Source organism: Panicum virgatum, chromosome 9N (assembly GCF_016808335.1).
Source record: "Panicum virgatum strain AP13 chromosome 9N, P.virgatum_v5, whole genome shotgun sequence".
NCBI lineage: Eukaryota > Viridiplantae > Streptophyta > Magnoliopsida > Poales > Poaceae > Panicum > Panicum virgatum.
In genome coordinates, this window is record NC_053153.1 from 82,414,447 (window position 1) to 82,434,410 (window position 19,964).

At 46.4% G+C, this 19,964-nt stretch overlaps 3 protein-coding genes across 6 annotated transcripts; all 3 read right to left on the reverse strand.

The window, feature by feature from the left end:
• Positions 1 to 141: 141 nt before the first annotated feature.
• On the reverse strand, positions 142 to 8,192 carry LOC120690911 (THO complex subunit 1-like). The gene is made up of 21 exons (XM_039973806.1): positions 7,881 to 8,192; positions 7,401 to 7,484; positions 7,144 to 7,218; positions 6,817 to 6,907; positions 6,526 to 6,671; positions 6,352 to 6,423; positions 5,034 to 5,106; positions 4,859 to 4,924; positions 4,673 to 4,719; positions 4,484 to 4,555; positions 4,211 to 4,339; positions 4,069 to 4,134; positions 3,716 to 3,757; positions 2,909 to 3,025; positions 2,727 to 2,809; positions 2,305 to 2,371; positions 1,724 to 1,795; positions 1,512 to 1,562; positions 913 to 972; positions 663 to 812; positions 142 to 543 (listed from the first exon to the last, which is right to left on the reverse strand). Exons 1-21 carry the CDS (start codon positions 8,001 to 8,003, stop codon positions 325 to 327), a joined length of 1,905 nt encoding a protein of 634 aa, XP_039829740.1. The 5' UTR covers positions 8,004 to 8,192; the 3' UTR covers positions 142 to 324.
• A 3,218-nt stretch (positions 8,193 to 11,410) lies between these two features.
• Positions 11,411 to 12,262, reverse strand: LOC120687940. Its single transcript, XM_039970034.1, has one exon. The coding sequence runs from the start codon at positions 12,163 to 12,165 to the stop codon at positions 11,656 to 11,658; it is 510 nt and encodes a 169-aa protein (XP_039825968.1). The 5' UTR covers positions 12,166 to 12,262; the 3' UTR covers positions 11,411 to 11,655.
• Positions 12,263 to 12,707: 445 nt separating this feature from the next.
• LOC120687938 (protein WEAK CHLOROPLAST MOVEMENT UNDER BLUE LIGHT 1-like) lies at positions 12,708 to 16,802 on the reverse strand. 4 transcript variants are annotated; one of them, XR_005680913.1, is made up of 4 exons: positions 15,859 to 16,802; positions 15,166 to 15,490; positions 13,200 to 15,037; positions 12,708 to 13,033 (listed from the first exon to the last, which is right to left on the reverse strand). XR_005680913.1 is itself a non-coding variant. In XM_039970030.1 (3 exons), exons 2-3 carry the CDS (start codon positions 15,442 to 15,444, stop codon positions 13,280 to 13,282), a joined length of 2,037 nt encoding a protein of 678 aa, XP_039825964.1. In that variant the 5' UTR covers positions 15,445 to 15,490; positions 15,859 to 16,802; the 3' UTR covers positions 13,140 to 13,279. The 4 variants fall into 4 exon arrangements, 2 of the variants coding, with proteins under 2 accessions (XP_039825964.1, XP_039825965.1); XR_005680914.1 differs by having other exon boundaries at positions 13,200 to 15,031; positions 15,859 to 16,783; XM_039970030.1 differs by lacking the exon at positions 12,708 to 13,033 and having other exon boundaries at positions 13,140 to 15,037.
• Positions 16,803 to 19,964: the final 3,162 nt, after the last annotated feature.

Sequence of the window (19,964 nt, forward strand, 5' to 3'; positions counted from 1 at the left end):
CAACAATTCGATGTGACAGGTACTGTTTTTGAGAACTAAACTGGCCCTTCGAATTTCAAAACTGAAAATCCATCCCATCAGTGATCAGACGAGCGGGCCGTGCAGTTGAAATAAATGGCAAATAATAATATGGTTATACTATGTACGCTCATGGTTGCACACCCAAAAGGAACAGAGGCATACGGATGCGAAACAAGCTTTCTATATACATGTCAGGTTAACACCATGGCATGGCGTCAATCAAATCAGTAACACTGACTAAAAAATGCCCAATTTCAGTCGTAAATATTGTCAGCAATTGTCCGGACCGAAATATTACAGCTTCTATTTCTCCCCGGCACGAGCATCCCTACTAGTGGTTTCAGTTTTCATGTTATCATCAGCATCAGTTTCAGGCTCGCACTGTCCGCTTTCAGGCCCAGAGACTTCCTCAGGGCTCCGCTTCTGCCCATCCTCCGCGGCGTTATCAGAATCCATTGGTACCGCCCCTTCTTCTGGGTCACCCCCGCTGCCACCACCATCAGTTTCAGGCGTGGCGGCAACCTGCACAGAATCCACAACAATAATATAAACATGCTACTACAATAATATAAACATGCTATCGTTAGTATCTATGAACATTGAAATGAAAATATGTAACGTATGCTGCAGATCACATGTACCTGTGGTTCTTTGGGTTGGGCTGAAGCACCTTTTGAATCTTCCCTTTTCAGTCGTTTAACCTTTTCAGCAGGCTTTGAAGAAAACTTGGCATTTACTTCAGGTGGCAGGAGTTCTGAAGGTACAACTCCTTCAATCCCGTAGTCTGAAAACTGAAATGCACATGGTGATTATTACCTATACTCATTCACTCTTACACTATTGCAAACAATGAAATAATTATGTTGTAATGATTCATAGCATATTACATACCCGGGCAAATCCATCCAAGTCCTGCCTGGCTGAAAAGCGTAACCCTTTCCAGCAATACACCTGTCACACAAACACTGCTCTTGAGACCAATCTACTATCTACATGGAAGTTAAACATGAAATGATATTTCCCACATCAAGCTATAAATATGGAACACCAAAAAAATGGCATTTATGAAATCAGAGCCAATGGAACAAATAACGGCTCTTGTTTTCATGGATACTGGCATCTGGCAAGCTTTATCATGTTTCTTTTGAGTGTGATGGGGGCTAGTATAGGTAACAGACCATGTCAGCATTATGCAGGTAGATCAAGACATCAGGCAGTGCCGCAGGGTGAGCTTTGACATAATGCGAAGTCTTCAACATTTCTCGAAACATACTGATACTATGGAAGTTTACTCAACAAAAGGACTATAAGTTCCAAGTTGCTTTTATAAGGAAGGGACTAATGGAGGGCTCTGACAATTTAAACATAATCAGCATGCAGGGTTCACTTTGATCAATTCAACAGAAAGGTTCTGAAATCCATCCCATCAAGTCAAACTTTAGAATGACCAGCAATATTAGTATAGTTGGGAGCCTGGGATACAAACTTACCCGATTGCTTTTGTGGTGGTACTCCTCTTCAATTCCAGCTGATGGATCCATCTGCATGTTTTGATAGGTAAACTGTCATTACAGGACTGTTTAAAACTCCATTTGCAGCAAAAGAATGAATCACCAAAGTGCAAAATAAACATCAACTATAATCCCATGGAACTTTCCACTTTCTTAATAGAAAAAGGGCAGAAAAAAGCCAAAGCACTTACATCTTCAGCAAGTGGTTTCCAATATTCTGTAATTGATGGCATGCGGACTCGGTCAGGATCAGTCAAAACATTCTACAGTTCCAATAAAGAAAACGTGAGTGGTTAAATTAAATGTCAAAGTTGCACAGTGAAAAATAAGTGGTACAAGTACAAGAGTACAGAAGAAAATTCTGTGAAAGAAGTATAGCAAGGGAGCAGTGCCCTATATAGCCTGACATTTTTCAAACAACACAAAGGAAATGTTAAAACTCAAATTAATGGGACAATTCCTATTTTATAGCTTTAATCTCTTTAACCACTTAGGGAAATACCAAACTAAAATAGATGTTTTTAGACTAGTTAAGAAGTTGCAATTCATTGACATTGAGAACTTAGAACACAAGTACTACCCCACTGTCCTACTAAGGCACTGGCACCAAAACTTGCTACACTATATACAAGCAGTCAAGCAGAAATGGACTGCAAGCTGCAAGCACCTATCTTTCAATATCAACGGCCTCAAACTGATATCGACAGCCCCATACTGCTAAATTTGTACAATTTAGTACTAATAAGCACGATAGTTGGGAAGATGTACATACAGGGTTCTGTTCTGCCCATTTCCAAAGTTGGCTAAGCTCTTTGTTTCCCAGTCTCCACCTTGGCTTCCTAAAATGAATGAAAGAAAACATGCATTATCACCTCACTGCTGACAGTATAAAAAGGGATTTTTTTTTGGGGGGGGGGGCACCAATGAGCTTTAAGATTGTAACAGTAACCAAATACTTAAATTTTGTGCAAAATATCCCATGATTCCTTTTACATAGCAGAATCATAACATTGAACAATATGATTGGACATGTCTTTCTGAGAAATAAGTATGTTTCAGATTGAAAACTTAAAAATATATGCAATTCTGTTATTGCAATTTCTCTCTTATTAAATTTTCCAAAACAAATCTAGAGCAATAAATTTTGATGTGATACCATTGACTGACAGTGAGTGCCTTAAGCAAGTAGCATACCGTTTTCTGCCTCCAGCCTGACCTGATTTTTTTTCAAAGGGTGGTTTTTCAAATGCGAGACACCCATCGCGCTTCCACCAAACCTTTTTAAGATGTATCCAGAGGGATGAGAATCATTGTTTGTGTGAGTTCCTATAATAATGGTAAAAAAAAAATTGTACCATGGGCAGTTAAAAGCATACCCAATTTTTCTCCCGCTCAAGAATATGTTCAATGCTTTTCAGAAATTCATTCCCTTTTGGTGGAATACCCTCCAGAAGCTTCTTAACACGCTCTTCACATGATTTGATTTCCTCTTTCTGGTTGAGTAGAAAAATATACAAGACCAATTATTCCCAGTTGAACCGTGGTGAGTCATACAGAAAAAAAAAAAAACTTAGCCAGCTGGAAACTATTCCAAGATTATCTTCCTCTATACACTGATTTAGTCAATATGGCTAAGTTTCCTTTATTGGGTGAAGATCAGTTAGTATTGCTTGACACTGTTAAAACAGGTAGTACCACCAATTTACTCTATGCAACAGCTGATTTATCCTTTTTTTTGCACAATCTTCAGCTCATTACAAACAACTAGTTTTATCTACACCCAAAGGTTCGGGAAATATCTATAACTGTAATGTATGAATAATTTGTACTTGGGGAGAAGTGAGATGATACGGAACATTGGGATAAAAATATTCTGAATTATTCTGGATGCAACTTGATATTTCTAAATTGGAGAACCTAACGATCAGACAGCCAATGCTTGACAGTTGATACAGCATTCAATTATTTATTGTTCAGGTCTCAGATAAAGATTGGAGGAAGAGTATCCAGCTTCTATGGATATATTTACAGAAGTCTTATCTGCAGTCTAGTAGATGCCGGCACAAGATGCATAAAAAGAACAAGGGGTTTCATTAGAACTGATACAATAGCAAATTAGCTGTTGAAAAAATCACAATGATGAGGCACAATTATTAAACGAGATGTCAAGTCTCGATGCTGACCATGCCCCCAGTAGGACCTTCTTTGTCATTTTTCCCAGGCACCTGAGCAACAAAATAACTTCATCAGCAGTCTGCACTTCATTGATTGTAACAGGCTAATCAAATGAAATGGTCAAGAGCAAAATAGTACAGATGCACAAAAGCAGGGAATATTATAGTGAATATAATAAATGATACAAGCGTGTATGGAAGACTGGCATATTTATTTCTATTTGGGAATATTATAGTGAATATGATAACACAAGCGTGTATTGAACACTGACACAAGTATTTTTATTTGTTTATGATTTTGCACTGTACTATTGTGGATTGGCAACTAAATGCCACCATTTCTTCATTCCAAGTTAATGTACCTTGAGGTAGTCAAAAAATATAAGACACTGTACAAGGATGTGGCGTCGAAAACTTGGGTCCTTCAACTGAAAAGATGGAATGTTCATATCAGAACAGTGGATAGTAAAAGTAAAGCAGAGCCACCTGCTCACAAGTTTTTACCTCCAAACCCATCAATTTACTACTAGTCAGGTACTTAATATTGAAAGCGGCATCTTCCTCCTGGTCAAGATTGTTAAGTTTTCCATCATCATCACTAAGAGGCTGAGCTTCAAATGTGCTCAACACAACCTGGAATGAAGTTAGTGATTATCTTAGTATGAATCAGATGTTCATAATGAGCGCACAGGACACTGAATTGAAAAATGAGAATGAAGCGTGTCATTGGAAGAAAACTTTATGAATTATGAACTATGATTCTATGAAGGGACATACCGCCAAATTAGACGAGAACTTTTGCCATTTTGCTGGGTTTGTATAAGTCAAAGCTGGGTTACTGAAATGCTCCTAAAACATAAACATTTGAAAAATGACCATTAAAACAAAAAATTAATGATGTAGAATGTAGTACATTGAGTGATAATTTCCAATTGCATAGAATGACAGAATGTGCAAAATATCAACCTGTAGACTCCAGAGGGTCTTGTAGAAGTTGAAATCAACAGAGATTCCTGATAAATAAAAGTATACATCATGATGTAGCATTTAGGACTGACAGATACTAGAATAAGTGAAGATAGGACCAAAAAAAACAGCTAATTGCAGAGGTCCAAAATAAAACATTTTATAACATAAATGAGTCATACTCACCATCCATTGCATCTTTTTCATACTTTGTTACGTTTGATGTGTTGAAAACTCCCTTAATGTTGAGAGCTGATAAAATAGACAAACAAAATGAATGGTGTTCCAAAGGTTATACACAGTTAACCAACAAGAGGCAAATAATGCAAGGTTGGGAAAAGGGATATTTTAACATGCAAACCTGAACGCTCCGACAGTGGGAAAAAATGCGCTAGAAACATGATAATGCGCCCACAGAACACCACATCGTTTGCCTGAGATATTTAAGAATGAAGGAAATATCAATGCTGGCTCAACAGAAGAGTAAAATGAACCAAAATGCCATTTAGGTCCATAATTTATTACAATGAAGTAAATGTCATTGCTGTCATGCCCCCTCAATGTCAGAAGTCGTGTACTCATGTTAGCACAAGTGGCACATTTAACAAGTTTAGGGATCCAAGCCTTCAATTTAAAAGTTTAGGGAAGCGGGGGGACAAATTTAATGATGAGAGAATTATTTCCTTGGCCCTAAAAAAAGTTGTGATTAGTTTCTTGGCCCTTTTTCTCTTCAACTTAGCTATTTGGGCCCAAAATAAGTTTCATAGAAATATCTACTTTTTGGTAGCTCAAATGGTATCTTAGTGATTTTTGTTGGATCCAACATGCTTAGATATGACTCCAGTGAATTTTTCACTATTTTATCACGTTCCTACGATTTTCTGTGATTTAAAACTGAAAATAGATTTATAAATGCCTAGAAATTATTTTACAAGTGGGAAAAATACCAAAAATTCATGAAAAGTTTCTTTATGTTATCATTATCTTGGATAAAAACCTAAACGGATGCGTTTGAATATAATTAGACTGTAAATCTAATTGTAAGTTACGGAAGGGCCAAGAAACTAAACAAAATTCGTTTTTTGGGCCAAATAGCCAAATTCAAAAGAAAAAAGGCCAAAAACCTAAGCACAACTCTTTTTAGGGTCAAGAAAATAATTCTCTCTTTAAGGATCCGTGGAGCATTTTACTCTTCAGCAAAAGGAAAAAAGAAAAAAAAGTGCTGGGGAAACTCTAGTAGATACAAAGAGTAATAGATGAAGGTGTTCATGAGGTTAAAAGGGCCATCTCTTCAAAGGGTACAAGACTTTTGTGTTATGGTACAATAGATCATTTAGCTAAGAGAAAAGTTGATTAGCAAAGCTCTTACTGAACATAATTTACAGTTCACTTTAGAATAACCAGTTTAATAGACAAGATCACCAGGAAATGCGCCCAGCTCAGTTGGTGGTGTGGGAGGTGTAGAGCCAGGTTTAAGTCCTCTTAGACTCGAATTTGGGTGCCTATTTCTTCTTATTTATACAGTCCCACCAAGTTGAATTTTTTTGGGTACTTTTCTACCAGTCATCTAGCAAGTCAGCTGGCAAAAAGAACAGGTCCACTTAATGTCAAACTGAAATTTAAAAGCAACAGCAAATAAAATTCAAAGAGTAAGAAATAAGAAAGCAACCGAATCTAACCTTTGATAATCTTCGAAGAAGTTGGTTACAAGTCCTTAGCATAACTAGTTTTCCACGTCCAAAAAGTTCTTGCTATAAACAACCAAACAAGAGTTCCGTCAGCAAATATAGAAACATGCATCTTCTATACCTAACAGAACTAACCAAACAAAATAAAATAAGGATCACAGTTACCTTCCCCAGTACATCTTGCTGGCTCTCAATATAACCAAAGATATCTTTGCAGTCTTTGATTGTTGACATTTCAGTTAGATCTTCTAACAGCTGGAAGACCATACCACCCTCAACATGACCTCTTTCGCAAAGGTAAAGCACAATATCTATCAGGACAGAAATTTGATTTCTCAGAACAGAAATTGATGCCGCATAAGCACCACATAGCAATCAGAAGTCAGAAGTTGATGCCTTAAGGTCCTCAAATAGATACGGATTTGAACAAAGAATAACGCAAGAGCTGCAACTGACCAAGAAGGCGAGTTATAAGGCAATTGCTTTCTCCGCTATCCAAGGAGTTTCCGTATTGCATAATCTTTTTACCTGATTGGACTGCAGATGACTAAGAATACAAATATAAAACAGAATCAGCAATCAGTACTTTCTAGTATTGCAAATAAAAAATGCACCTACACCTTCCATTTTCTATTAGAAATCAGTAAGAAAACCCTGCTACTCAGAAACATAGTATTCCTAATGATGCAGTGGCCCCGAAAAATGCAGGTGCCTACAACAATCCCTAACAATTTTATCATCAGGTGAGAACAAAGATTAGTGTAGCCACATAAGAAACCTTACCACAAGTTCCTGCAGCAACGGTCGAAGAGCATTTTCCAAGGATTGGTTCTCCTCTAGGACCAGCACTGTTTCCTTCTGCGAAATGAGAAATGAAATATGTGTGTCAAATCGGATGAGCAAATGACCCCCAAACTGCATGCAAATCAGATACGTGACTTATCTAAGATACAGGCATTCAGTAAAGCCAAGTAAAATGATAACATGAATCACAAACAGCACATCATCATCGATCAAGATGACTGATGAATACTATATACCTGAGGTTTAATTGCTTCCTGAACTGTTGGAAGGGCAAATGTTTCTGGGGGTTCATTCCTAGACAGTGCACTCCGGAAAACTCCCTGCAAAAAGAATGAAATCACATCTGGCCAGGAATATACTAGTTGTAGCATATAGAAGCATTTTCATTAAACTTTTCAGCCATAATTATACTTGTGACAGTTCCATCATTATTCTAACTATGCCCATTCCTAACTGCTGATATACTGCCTTAATGGGTGTGTACAGCCAGAAGTTCCATGCTGATGTGCAACCGATATTTCGAAGCTAAGTCCAAACAGGGGGGAAATGAATGCATCAAGGGCGCGGGATGCTTCATCTCGATTCCACTAGCATTAGCAATCACAGAAACCAGAACCCTGGGTCCTACCAAGATAACGGCCGAAAAAAACCCAACTATGACCGCAGCTAGGGTTGAGGAACGGGGCGCGACCGCGGGAGAGACTGCGTGTACTCACGATGATGCGGTCGCGGTCGGCGTGACTGGAGACGGCGGTGGATGGAGGGGAGGGAGGAGACCGGTCCTTGGACAGGAGGATTCGGAGGCCAGCGTTCGACGGCGGCGGCGAGGGCTCCGCCATGGTGAGGGCTTCCTGGCTTGGTGGAGATCTGCCAGGGGGCGAAAGCACCAGCTCTGACCGCGAAAGCAACGGGACCTACCTTTGCCGCGATTCCTTAGCTAAGGAAAGTGGCGGCGGGAGGCGGCGGCGACGAACAGAAAACGGAAGTAGAGCAGCAGATGCGCGGCAGAGGAGGAGAAGGCTGAGGCAGCTGGGCCGCGCCGCGCCATTCTGCATGGACTGCGGCCCATAAATGCCGAGTCCAGTCCAGTTCAAGAAATCTCCTACCGCAGGCCCAGTCTTGGTTGGATGCCAATTTGTACAGAACCAAAATCATAGCAAGCTATATAAAAAAAAGAAATCATGGCACGCCTATGTGTTGGTAAAAAAAAATTCATTTGGTTGGGTACCAAAACGTTGGCAACCAATACTTTTTCTTTGTAAGGTTTAAGAAGTTTACGGTAATTTGTTATTGTTTTGGTCACAAATATTGAAGTGTCAATTTAATTTTTAGACATCAACCAGTTGGTACTTGGTAGCCAAATTTTGTACCCTAATTTTGGCTTGGCAAAAATTGATACCCAACCAAATAGGCTCTAAGTTCACATGATTTTTTTTAACATCATGACATTGACACTCTTCCTTCCGATCTTGTGGTGGTGGAAGGATAGAAGCGGTAAGTTTAATGTGTTCAGAAGGCCAAGGCTGAATGTACTGCAATTTTGTGAGTGTTACCATTAAGGAAGAATTCCCTCACTCCGTGAGCAGGTCGCATATCAAAAACCCCTTTCTCCGGATACGGTCAGAGAGGCGAATCCCGTGCCGGCGCCGCTCCCTCCGGTTCCCCCTCTTCTCCGGCGGCTGCTTCGGCGCCGGAGAGGGAGGGGAACTGAGGGATTCGGTTGCTTGGCTGTATATGCTCCTAATCTAGGGTAGATCTAGGTAGGGTAGCTCCTTGTTCCCCATGTCAACTGGGGATTTTGCTGTGCCGAGTTCCTTCCCTGGCATGCTGCTCGTCAGTGACGCGCGTCGTGCTCCGCTTCGTCCCCGGCGGCTTCTTCGTCGGTGAGTTCGGTGAGTTGTGTGTGAGCCTTTTGCTCATCCTGAGCGTCTTGGTTGTGCCTGTGCTTCCCGGTGTGAGTTCCGTCCTTGGCGGTCATGGCGGTCGTCGCAGCCGGGATAGTGTGTGGCTTGGCCTCTTGTGTGCGTTTGTTGCCGACGGATTGGTCTTGGTTCCTTCCTTCGATCTAGTTCGACTGAAGGGGGGACGACGAATCCGATGTGGCTTGTGGCTTGCTTCATCTCTGCGAAGGGGTGGGAGCTTCCAGTCTTCCCCGTCTGTGGGATTTGGATTCCGGCTGTCGGTTTCGCCGGCGGCGGCGGAGAGCTTCGCCGGCTGCTCCTGCCGTAGTGGATGCCGATGCTCGTTCAGTGGATTACATGCGGCATGGAGGTGGTTCTGTGTCGTTGGCTTCTGCGGCTTCACATGCGTGGGTCCACTTCGGCGGGGGCAGCAGGACAGTACGGTGGTCGGCGGCGAGCAGTGGCCAGTCGTCGCGGTGACTAGAGAAACGCCTGGAAGCTATGAAGTTTTGCAAACAAGTCGTCTATGTACCTTTCTGCTTTTCTTCTTTAGTTTCCAGAGTGTTTATGTAAGTGGGGATTGTACTGTTGACCATATTTAATGAAATCCCCATCCTTTTGCAAAAAAGAGAGGAAGAATTCCCTCAATGCTATTAGAAATTACTCACTGTTGTAATTTAAGGCTGAATTTAAAATTTTGTGAGTATAGCATTTCCCTCATTGCCATTTAAATTCTTTAATTCGCTCTATTGCTATTATTTTAAATTTCCTATCCTTTGGTTGCCATTTCCGTCCGCCCAGGCAGTGCTCACCCTTGGCCCGTTGGCCGCGTCCAGACGGTGCTCGCCTCACGCGTGCCATTTTTAGGCTCGATGGGGGTGCTCTTCTAGCAGGGGATGAACACGCCGGTGCCGGTGCATTGGTTCGTCCGCGAATTGCATGGGCGCCGCATGCAGCTGGCAGAAGATAACAGAGGAATGGTTTGGGCTCAAGCTGTCAGTACTCAGTACTCCAACTTCAGACTTTCACGGGAATAGCAACTAAGGGAATGCAAATTTAGAACAATGGCACTCAAGGAAAGTATAAAATTCCAATAGCACTCAAGGACTCTATATAAATTCTAGTGGCAATGAAGGAATTTACTCCACTATTAAAGTTTTATTTTCCCCTCGACCCTCATATTTTTAGTGGCTCGCGATGTCGCTGAACCTACGAAGTAGTAAGGACGACCTGTAAGTTTTCTTTTTTAAAAAAAGGAATTCATTTCCCATAATGCCAAACCGGGTGCTGACAATAAATTCAGATAATCAGACCAGGTAATCAATCTACTCTAGTTTGAGAAGAAGGCGCACACAACAGAATCACAAAAATGTTCAGAAATCAAATGTTTCAGTAGGCAAGCATTTGACCCAATATGGCAATACCACTGTTAAAGCCATCATCGTACTTGAAGATTTCTACTAGGTACGCATCATGGTTCCAGGAATTGCATAGGCGAAGGGCATACTTCTTACACGATTGCCCTGTACAATCTCAACACCAATAACCAAAACCTGATCCAAACATACAGCTATACAAGCAGGGGACGATGCTACACTGCTACAGAAACCATCACTGCAAAATGATAAGCTTAATGTTGGCTCGGAACAATCGCTGATCAACAACAGACTGTCAAGATTAACATATAATAGGCAATCATCTCTTTATATGAGACCATGAGACCAATATAATTATGTACAAAACTTAAGGCGTAAAAATACAATAGGAAGACCATTTGATTATTGAAAACAATATTGCTAACAAACTAAAGATGAAACATACAATTAGTACCGTATCCTAGGACACACAACAAAGTTCGAAGTCGTACATCATAGGGAAAACCACCAAGCTGAAAATAGAAAACTAGATTTAGACCAGATAAGCTAGCGGCTCCAACAAACCAGATTACCAGCACAGATCAGCCCTAAATAAAGAAGAGTGAGGAGGTTCTGATATATATATATATATATATAGTTCACATTTAAAGTAGAATGCTCTCAGAAATCTGGAAAACTGCTGAGGATGCATGGTCATATTCATAGACAATTTCAGATATGAAATGATCCTGCCATTAGTGTGTCACTGTGCGGAGGAGAAATCAGGTTGCTTTGGAGCAATGTACTCCGTACGAGACTATCAAACAAATATAAAGACTATCAAGCGAATATAAGTCCATCAGGGGAGGAAGTTGTACACATTTCTAATCTACGATTGCACAGGCAACTACACATTGCACCATGACTTGCAGAAAGAACACCAGATTTTGCTTACCTGTGGCAGCCAACAAGGTAAATAGGTAATGCATGTTTTGCAATAACAAAGTACTAGGAATTATTTCAGTTTGACTAGGTAGGAAGCGTATTCATTCATAATTTCAATTTCCTTTCCCCAAACGACATACGTACATAGACAGAATCGGACAGACGCAACACATATATAGGTGCATAATACTACAGCTTATACTGCATAATTTAATTCCGAGTAAATCATGCAATGTTATTGTGAACGACGAACCCTTTGGTTGCCCTCGGTAAGACTAAGATCCCCAATCCTATTTGTTACCGGCGCCGTACTCCTCGGCGTCGTGGATGATGACGTATCCGGCCTTCTTGGGGCTCTCCGAGTCGGAGAGTTGGTCCTCGTCGTCGTCGTAGCCGGAGGCGCAGGTGGAGGCGATGAGCGACCAGACGAGGTACATGGTGGCGGCGGTGAGGGCGCCGCAGCCGAATCCGAAGAGGAGGCCGGAGACGACGACGAGGATGTCCTTGGCGCGGTCCTGCGCGGACGAGGCGACCTCCGACTCGGAGGCCGAGGCGGCGGGGAGGGCCTCGGTGCGGCGGATCTGGTGCGGGCCGAGGCGGCGGACGCGGAGGACGGCGACGACGGTGGTGGTGAGGGGCGCGGGGTTGGTGGGGTCCGGGTTGGGCCTGGAGACGGAGGAGAAGGAGATGAGGAGCGTCTGCGCGTGGCCGCACGGGCGCGCGTCGGCGCCGGGGGAGGTGGCGATGAGGGACACCGCGGCGACGGCGGCGAGGAGGAGGAGCTTGCCGGCGGCGGCCATGGCGGCGGATTTGGGGGGAGGGGGAGGGGGGCGTCGTGTTAGTTGGGGTTGGGGAAAGGGCAAATTAAGGTTGCAGACGTTCGGTTTGGGTTGACTCCCCCGCTAGGCTCGGTGTATGTATGTATCCTAGTCTTCGTCTTCGCGGACGGTGTTTTTTATGGTTTGGTCCTTGCAGTATTAGGTTATTGTGTGACGTGTAAATTAAGGTTGCAGTATTAGTCAAAAATCATTTTGGCTTGGTCGTGATTTTTAAAACTCTTATTTTGTTTTTGACTAGGCAATTGTGCCCGTGCATTGCTACGGATAAAATTAGTATAAATATTGGATAAGTATTGATACTCATGTGTTAATTTGTAGAGATCTACGTGACCGAGTCGTGGACGGAGGGGTTTAATCCGACTCGCATACGGGATGGACTAAGGCCCACCGGTTAATAATGCAAGACGGACCAACTCAAGCAGATCAAACTAAAAATTTAGATGGAAAACTTACATGCTTTATAAATAGATATAAATATAAATATTGATGAAGGTAGTTTTGAGTTGGTAGCAATGCCCACCATGCACACAATGGGAGTCATGATCATTGAACGGATCACAAAGTAACAAAATAGAGAATGCCATTTGTTGTTCGTCAGAAATGAACGATTAACTCGTTATGGCCACACAAAAGTAAAAGAGTAGGTACATAGTGGATGTGGAGAGGACGAGAGAGTGGATAGGGAACGCGTATGTACTTACGCGGACGATGCCTAATACGCGTATGTATACCAAATTAATTTCTGCAAGTTTTGAGCTTGCAAGATTTGGCAATGGTCGTCCAACACAGGTTATCATGGTGTAGTTCTCGTTTCCAAAACTCGGAGCCCCTGGGCGGATCTAGCGTGGGGGCAGAGGGGGCTCAAGCCCCCTACCCAAAAAACTCCATGGAAAATAGAGGCGAGAAGGAGAGAGAAAAAGGGAAAAAAAAGAGAGGAAGAAGAAGGGAGATAAGACCCCCAAAGGGCAAATCGTGAATCCGCCACTGCGGAGCCCATACACATTTACACATGCATAGTAACCTCATTTTCATCTGCTCGCCTCGGAGCAAGCCGTGTAACCAAAAGGGTTAAAGATCACTTCCAAGCCTGTGCTCTTCTTCGCGCCAAGAACATGACCATTCGCGGGAAGAAGGTCGTCTTCCTCTGCCTCGCATCCGCCTCCGCCATCAACTCGGTCCTCGGCATGTATCCTCCTCTCGGGCTCACTATGTGAGGGTTCCCGCGCCCGTCGCCGGCGCCCGGGTCGTTGAGCACGGAGATCTCTGCGAGCCCCGCGCGGGGCGACTCCGTCTCGCCGGCCGCGCCGCGCCGCTGCGAATCGTGCTCGGCATGCCACTGCCTCAGCTCCCGCTCCGCCGAAAGCTTGTCGAACTCCGCCTCCTCGGCCTCCAGCGTCGCCGCCTCAAGCGCTTGCCGCCTCTGCTCCGTCTGCCTGTCTTGCTTCGCGAGCTTCTCCAGGATGCGCACCTCCGCGTCCTTGGCTTCCTTGATCAGCTTCACCGCCTCCATCACCCGCTTGCCGGCCTTCTCCTCCGTCTCCCGCGCTCTCCGGCTCAGCTCCTCGTACTCCTCCACCGTCAGTGTCACGCCCCCTGCTTCGACGGCCTTACTCGGCGGCTTGCTGCTTTCCTGCAGAAGCGCGGCCGCCGAGGCCGTGGCCATCTCCTCCGACGTGGCGGCGGCGAGTATCTCCCGCTGCACCGCCTCCAGCCGCGCCTCCATGGTGGCGACGGAGGCCTTCGCCAAGCCGGCTTCTTCCCTGGCCTTTGCAACCTCCTCGCGAGCGGACCGGGCCTTGGCCCTCGCCTCCTCCGCTTCTCGCCGCGCCTCGCCTATCTGTTGGGCGGCCATCTTGCAGCTCTCGTCGTTGGCCGCCTTCGCTGTCGCCTCAGCCGCGGCGAGCTCGGAGGTCAGCCGGCTCAACTCGTCGTTGAGAGATGGGATGGACGCTGACGCGAGCCCTTCCCTCCGCCGCAGCGCGGCGAGCTCCGCCTTCTCCTTGGCCAGCTCATCTCCCATCGAGGCGGCGGCGGCGCGCAGGCACTTGGCCTCGTCCCTGGCCCTCTCGACGCTCGCCTTCACGTCTTGAAGCTCCTTGTTGACCTCCTCCAGCATCGGCAGGGAGCGCTTGTCGTCCTCGCCGCCGCCGCAAGCGAAGAGCTCGGCTTTTAGGCTCGCCAGCAGTTGGGAAGCGGCCTCTGCTTTCATCTCGACATCACAGGCCGCCATGAGCTCAGCTCGTAGCCTCTTGGCCTCCTGCTGGGCATCCTCCAGCTCCATCTGCCATTGCGACTTGTCTTGCTCCAAGGCCAACGCGAGGCTGAGTCTCTTCTCCTCCGCCGCCACAAGAGCGGCGTGCGAAGACTCCAGCTCCGCTTTGAGCTCAATGAGCTCGGCGGCGAGGCCCTCGACGGCCGCCCGAGTCTCCCGCGACTCCGCGGCGGCGTCCCGCGCTCGTGCCACCACGGCGGCCGCCTCGGCGGCGGCGGCGGCGCACACCTTCTCCCGCGACTGGAGCTCCGCTCGCGCCGCCCGCAGGTCGGCGAGCGCGCTCTCCAGGTCCGCCTTGGCCGCGGCTGTCTCGGTGGCGGCGCGCTGCACCTCCCGGAGGCGGCGGTCGGCGAGGTCGGCTTCCTGGCGCGCTTGGGCCTCCTCAATCTGCGCTTTCTTGAGGCCGAGCCTCAGCTTGTCGGCGGCGCTGGTGGTGGTCCTGAGGTCGTGCAGAGCTTGCGCGCTGGCGGCCTCCATTGATCTCTTGTGGTGGTCCGTGGTGGGCTCTTGCTGCAGCTTGTCGCAGTCATACTCATCATGGGCTTGCTTGCGTTTCTGCACGTGCCATGAAATGCAAATGCATGTGCATGCAAAGAAGAAATAATCATCTAGTTTCAAAAAGAAGAAGAAGAAGAAATAATCAACTGAAAGTAATACTACTAATTAAGAATGGAATTGCACAATAGTACCTCTCTCCAATGAGGGATCCCCCCGAGTTTGGTGACGGCGCCTTTGACGGAATCGATCGGCGCGGCGGTGTCGACGTGGGACGACTTGGGATCCATCTCTGAGGCTTGTTTGTAGCTGCTGCTCTGCTGTTGCGTTTCATGCTGTTGGTCGTCGTGGCCGTCTTGTTGAGAATGGTGGTGAGACAAAGAAGAGCTAGTGGATGGAGGAGATGCGGGAGCGACGGTCCCGTCCCCTTCCCCTTCCCCTTCCCCTTGAAGGTTATTAGCTGCTTCCTCCATCCCGCAGCCGCAGCCGCAGCATAGGCGTATGATGTAGAAGAAATGTCTGACGCCGGAGCAGAGTAGAGGAGAAGAATCATCAATCATCAATCATATATGGACCTCCAAAAGGGTAAGTAAGTACTCCATGCGAATGAATGCAAACACGATTGCAGCTGATCCGATTGTGTCCTTGGCCTTGGTCACACGAGACAATTGGTACCACCTCATGGCCTCTCAATCGATTCAGGCTCTTTCTTGTTTTTCTTTGACAGAACGATTCAGGCTCCTCCTTGTTCGTTCCAAACTCAACAAGGCGATTCCAATTCCATGGGCACACAATGAAGGAATGCACCGGCAGAGCGAGAGGCGAAAAATATATAGGGGACAAATTCATTCATTCATTCATTCACATGCAGGCAGGTGGGTAGGTACCTGGATGGCCCCTTGGGTTCGTCCTTGTCTCCTTGCTCGGTTTCTCGCTGGAAGTCCGTCGATGAGAGGAGAGCAGACAGATTGGGCTGGCTGCCAATCCTTTCTGCTTTGGCCGGCCGTTGAGACGAGAGGACTCACCGACTCTCCTCCAAGGGAGGCAGGGAGAAATGTGGTGGGGAGAGAAGCTCGGGAAGAGGAGCCTCCTCCTCCGTTACCATTACCACTCGTGGATCAGATCCATCATCCATAGCCCACTAGAGGCCCAGAAGGCCTACCACCACCACTGTTGCTTGCGGCAATCGATTACGCGGCAGCCCGCATGCCGCCCCATCATTTTTGTGGCCGCCCGCGCGTGCTCCTCGCTAGATAGGGACTGTTTGGTTGGCTGCGTAAAGCCCAACCAGGCTCTAGTAGGACAAGGAGGAGATGTTTGGTTGTCTGTTTAAAAGCTGGAGCCAGGCTCCCATTGTGCAAATGGACGCCCGTGGCCAGGCTATCCTTATGCGGCCGAAATGGTCGCACAGTCCGGGCCTGGCTCCGCTAACTGGCCGTACGCACGCTCCCGCGGCTCCGCTCAACTTCCTCTCCTCCTGTCGCCCTTTACCTCCAACTCTGCTCTGCTTCTCGCTCAACTACGCCTCGCGCGTCTTGCCTGTCTCGACTCTTCCCGACTTTTCCCCTTGCTACAGTTGAGAGGGGCGGAAAAGGGGGGATCGCCGTTTCCGGCGGCGATTCCGGCAGCCTTCTCCCTCTCCGGCGGCCGCTATGGCTCCGGAGAGGGGGATGGGCCACGGAATCGTCGTGCAGATGTATATAGCTTAGGTAGTTGTCCTCCTAGGATTAGGTTTTGCTCGTCGCCGTTGCTTAGCGGCGGAGCTAGGGTTTGCGCGCCGGTAGTGGCCGGTGGAGCTTGGATTCCTGGCGTCGGCGGCGAGGTGGTGGCGACGGCGGCGCTTTGGAATAAGTCCTCGCAGACTCGTCCCCGTCCCTGCGGCGTTTCTCTCCGGCGCCACTGGTGGGTCTGTGGAGGTGGTGCTCCCGTGGTGGAGTTGCTGTTCCAGGGAAGTTCGCCGGCGGCTTGTTGTCCCGCGTTGGAGGTGAGTTCGTTGGCCTTTTGCTTGGTGGATAGAGGGGATGCTTCGGGGTTGGTGGAAGTCGAGGGTGGAGCGGGTCCAGTCTTCCTGCGGCGGCTCGGGTCGTCGACGGCGGATCTGCTTCCACGGCCACAGGGGCTCGGGGTGCGTCCCCGGCCGATGGTCTTCTCGCGGTGGCTTCAGATTGCCCTTGGTGGCGGTTGTTCTTTGCGGTCCGTTTCAAAGCTTCATAGCGATGGGGTTCCGGCTGGCCATGGGTTCGAGGAGATCGATTCCGGCGGCGGCTGCTGTTCGACGACGGCGGAATCTAGAGCACAGAGGTTCTAGGGACCTAGTTGTATTTTCTCGTTTTTTGTGGACCTTTGTGCAATTTGTCTGGTGGTGTAGGTGTAATTTGTATCCTGCCAAAATGTACCCGTATTTGTACTGTTACTTGTACCGTATCTTTTAGTCTAATACATGTACGTTTGATAAAAAAAACTACGCCTCGCGCGGTTTACCTTTGCGGCCATGGGAGCTCCGCCGGGGCCACGGCAAGGGATCGAGCAAAGAGCGGGGTTGAGCACCAGAGCAAAGCAAGGAGCAGGCTGGGTAACCGCACCGCTACCGCGTCCACGAGCAGGACAGCTCGCCGGCCACGTAGATCGGGACGGCGGCGCGGGGACGGAGTGGGGCGTGACCAAGGAGGTCGTGCTGCTGCAGGTGAACTCCTCCACGAGCTCCACCATCTCCACCGAGCACGAGTCCGTCATCCCCATCCTCAAGCCAAGCTCGTGGATATGCTGCTTTTTGGATTGGGCTCGTGTTTGTTGTGTGGTGCCACCGTGCTCGTGCTTGTGGATGGATTGGATGGATTCAGCTGCACCGGGTGCCTGTCGTGCTCGTGCCACCGGGATGGATTGGATGGACTGGGCTGCCACCGTGCTCGTGCTCGAGTCGAGAGAGCAGAGTAGTCCTCAGCATGTTGGTCAGACTAGGCGCGCACCAGATGTTTGACGAAATTCTTCAAAGGAGGTAAACTTACCCAACCAGAGAAGATGTGATTGTATTAAAATAAAACAGGCAACCAAACATGCCCTGAACTAGCCAGGCTAATATAGTATAAATAACCAAACACTAGCCGTTGTTTTGATGGGGGCAGGCTAAGCCTAGCCTGGCTTAATTTTGCTAGCCAGGCTAGTTTAGGAAATGAACCAAACACACCCATAAATGCTCCAGTTAGCCAGCTAGTGGCTGAAGCGGCATGCAGCATAACTCCACTAGTCCATTAGCAGGTTTAGCAAAGTCAGAAAATGCAGTCATTTTAAAAAGGGAACGAGATCCGCTGCAGTTGAGTGCCCTGCAGTGGTGTCCCTGACACGTGGGCCCCACACATGCAGGCCCACCTGTCAGTGGCCCAACTGCAGGCTGCCGAACTGCAGCGGATCCCTTTCCTTTAAAAAGGAATCATAGCGAAGTTCCAAGTAATTACATTCATAAATTGTATTTATCTATCACAATAACAACAAATAATATTAATAAAGTAAACAAATTACAAAGTGTACCGTTTCAACTACTAGTAATCTAGCAGGAGACATTTTTGCGCTGTTAAATTCACTATATAGTTCCTATGTGTGTATTATCAAATCATAAGCAACTGACCACCAAAGAGAGAATAAGCTTCTTCAACTCTCCTTTGTGACATCAATCACCTAGCTCTGCAATCTCTAATAACAACAAAATTGACTCAATATGTCAACATATGTTTGATTAAACAGTAGTGTACCCTATATATGGCTACTCATGGATAAGAAATGAGAAAATGATAGTGAACTATGACAAAATTAACTAGCTCACATGCAAACAGACAATCTCAAGAAAGAAAACTACTTCAAGCACACAAATGGGGTTGGGCGATTGGTGCCACCAGCACGCAAATGTGCGGCGGGGCGCGAGGCGAGCCAATAATGTTGCTAAAATCTACTTCAAGCTCCTGGCGACTTAGTTTTGGCAAACTTTTCAGCATATTGGAATCTGGAGAGAACATGGATACATCAACCAAATACATATTAACTTATTCATTGACTGTTCTTTTGGGCAGTGAACTTAATACTAACCAATCAACACTGTTATCTCATCGCTCCAACTCTTTGATCAGTTCCATGAGGATATTCTTGTAGAGGGCTTCAGCTTGCAGCTTCTGGAAGCAGTAACGATACCAGTAATCACAAAGACAACGAAGAATGCCATTGCAATTTCTAAAACAAGGAGCCAAGTTGGTTGCTGCATTCTTTCATGCTTATGATTAGGATATTTGGATCCATTTATGCCACCTCGCTGGCCAGTAGAACCACCTACACCAAAAGAGTATATTCACGTTCAGTGGATCTGATAGAGCAAACAAATACTACTTCAGATAAAGTAACACAATATCAGGACATTGCTCATTTGCTCTGAAGTTAATATTTTTGTTTTTTTGTTTTCCCATGTATGCATTCCATGAATACAGAGTATAATAACAGGACTGTAACTAGCTGCATTTGTTATTCTGGTAATTCTCTAAAATTTAATATAAATATCTCTGTTACAGTGTGGAGCACCACGCACAGAAGGAATTAGGAGAAGTCACCAACCCGATATTTGAAGTAGGAGAAAAACTGCCAGTATTGCTTCCCGGAATTGATCCCTTCAATCTATTCCTGTCCAACCTCAGGTCAACGAGGTTCGGTAGTTTCCCCAACTCTGATGGTTTTTTCCCAGTCAACCCATTTGAATGGAAATTTCTGCATGACATGAAGAAGAAGCACCCTTTAGTTGTCAGTTCAGATATCAAAGATGAAGCCACACTAGAAAGTAACAAATGCGAAAACAAGATAGATGTGCCATACATTACGCTCACGCTGCCCAACCCGCCTAACTCGGACGGAATAGGGCCAGTGAGCCGATTAACACTCAAATCCAGAACCCTCAATTTGCTCAGCGACGCCCACGAGGCTGCCGACGCTGATTTCTTTGCCCTTCTTGTTCTTGTGG

What these genes read in the sequence shown, in the direction of transcription:
- LOC120690911 (XM_039973806.1), bottom strand. Translation starts at nt 8,003, where the DNA reads ATGGCGGAGCCCTCGCCGCCGCCGTCGAACGCTGGCCTCCGAATCCTC. An exon ending in TGAAAAAGATGCAATGGATG is followed by an intron (nt 4,720 to 4,858) that starts GTGAGTATGACT and finishes TTTATTTATCAG; the next exon opens with GAATCTCTGTTGATTTCAAC. An exon ending in AGTTCTCGTCTAATTTGGCG is followed by an intron (nt 4,340 to 4,483) that starts GTATGTCCCTTC and finishes ACTTCATTCCAG; the next exon opens with GTTGTGTTGAGCACATTTGA.
- LOC120687940 (XM_039970034.1), bottom strand. Translation starts at nt 12,165, where the DNA reads ATGGCCGCCGCCGGCAAGCTCCTCCTCCTCGCCGCCGTCGCCGCGGTG.
- LOC120687938 (XM_039970030.1), bottom strand. Translation starts at nt 15,444, where the DNA reads ATGGAGGAAGCAGCTAATAACCTTCAAGGGGAAGGGGAAGGGGAAGGG. An exon ending in GGATCCCTCATTGGAGAGAG is followed by an intron (nt 15,038 to 15,165) that starts GTACTATTGTGC and finishes ATTTCATGGCAC; the next exon opens with GTGCAGAAACGCAAGCAAGC.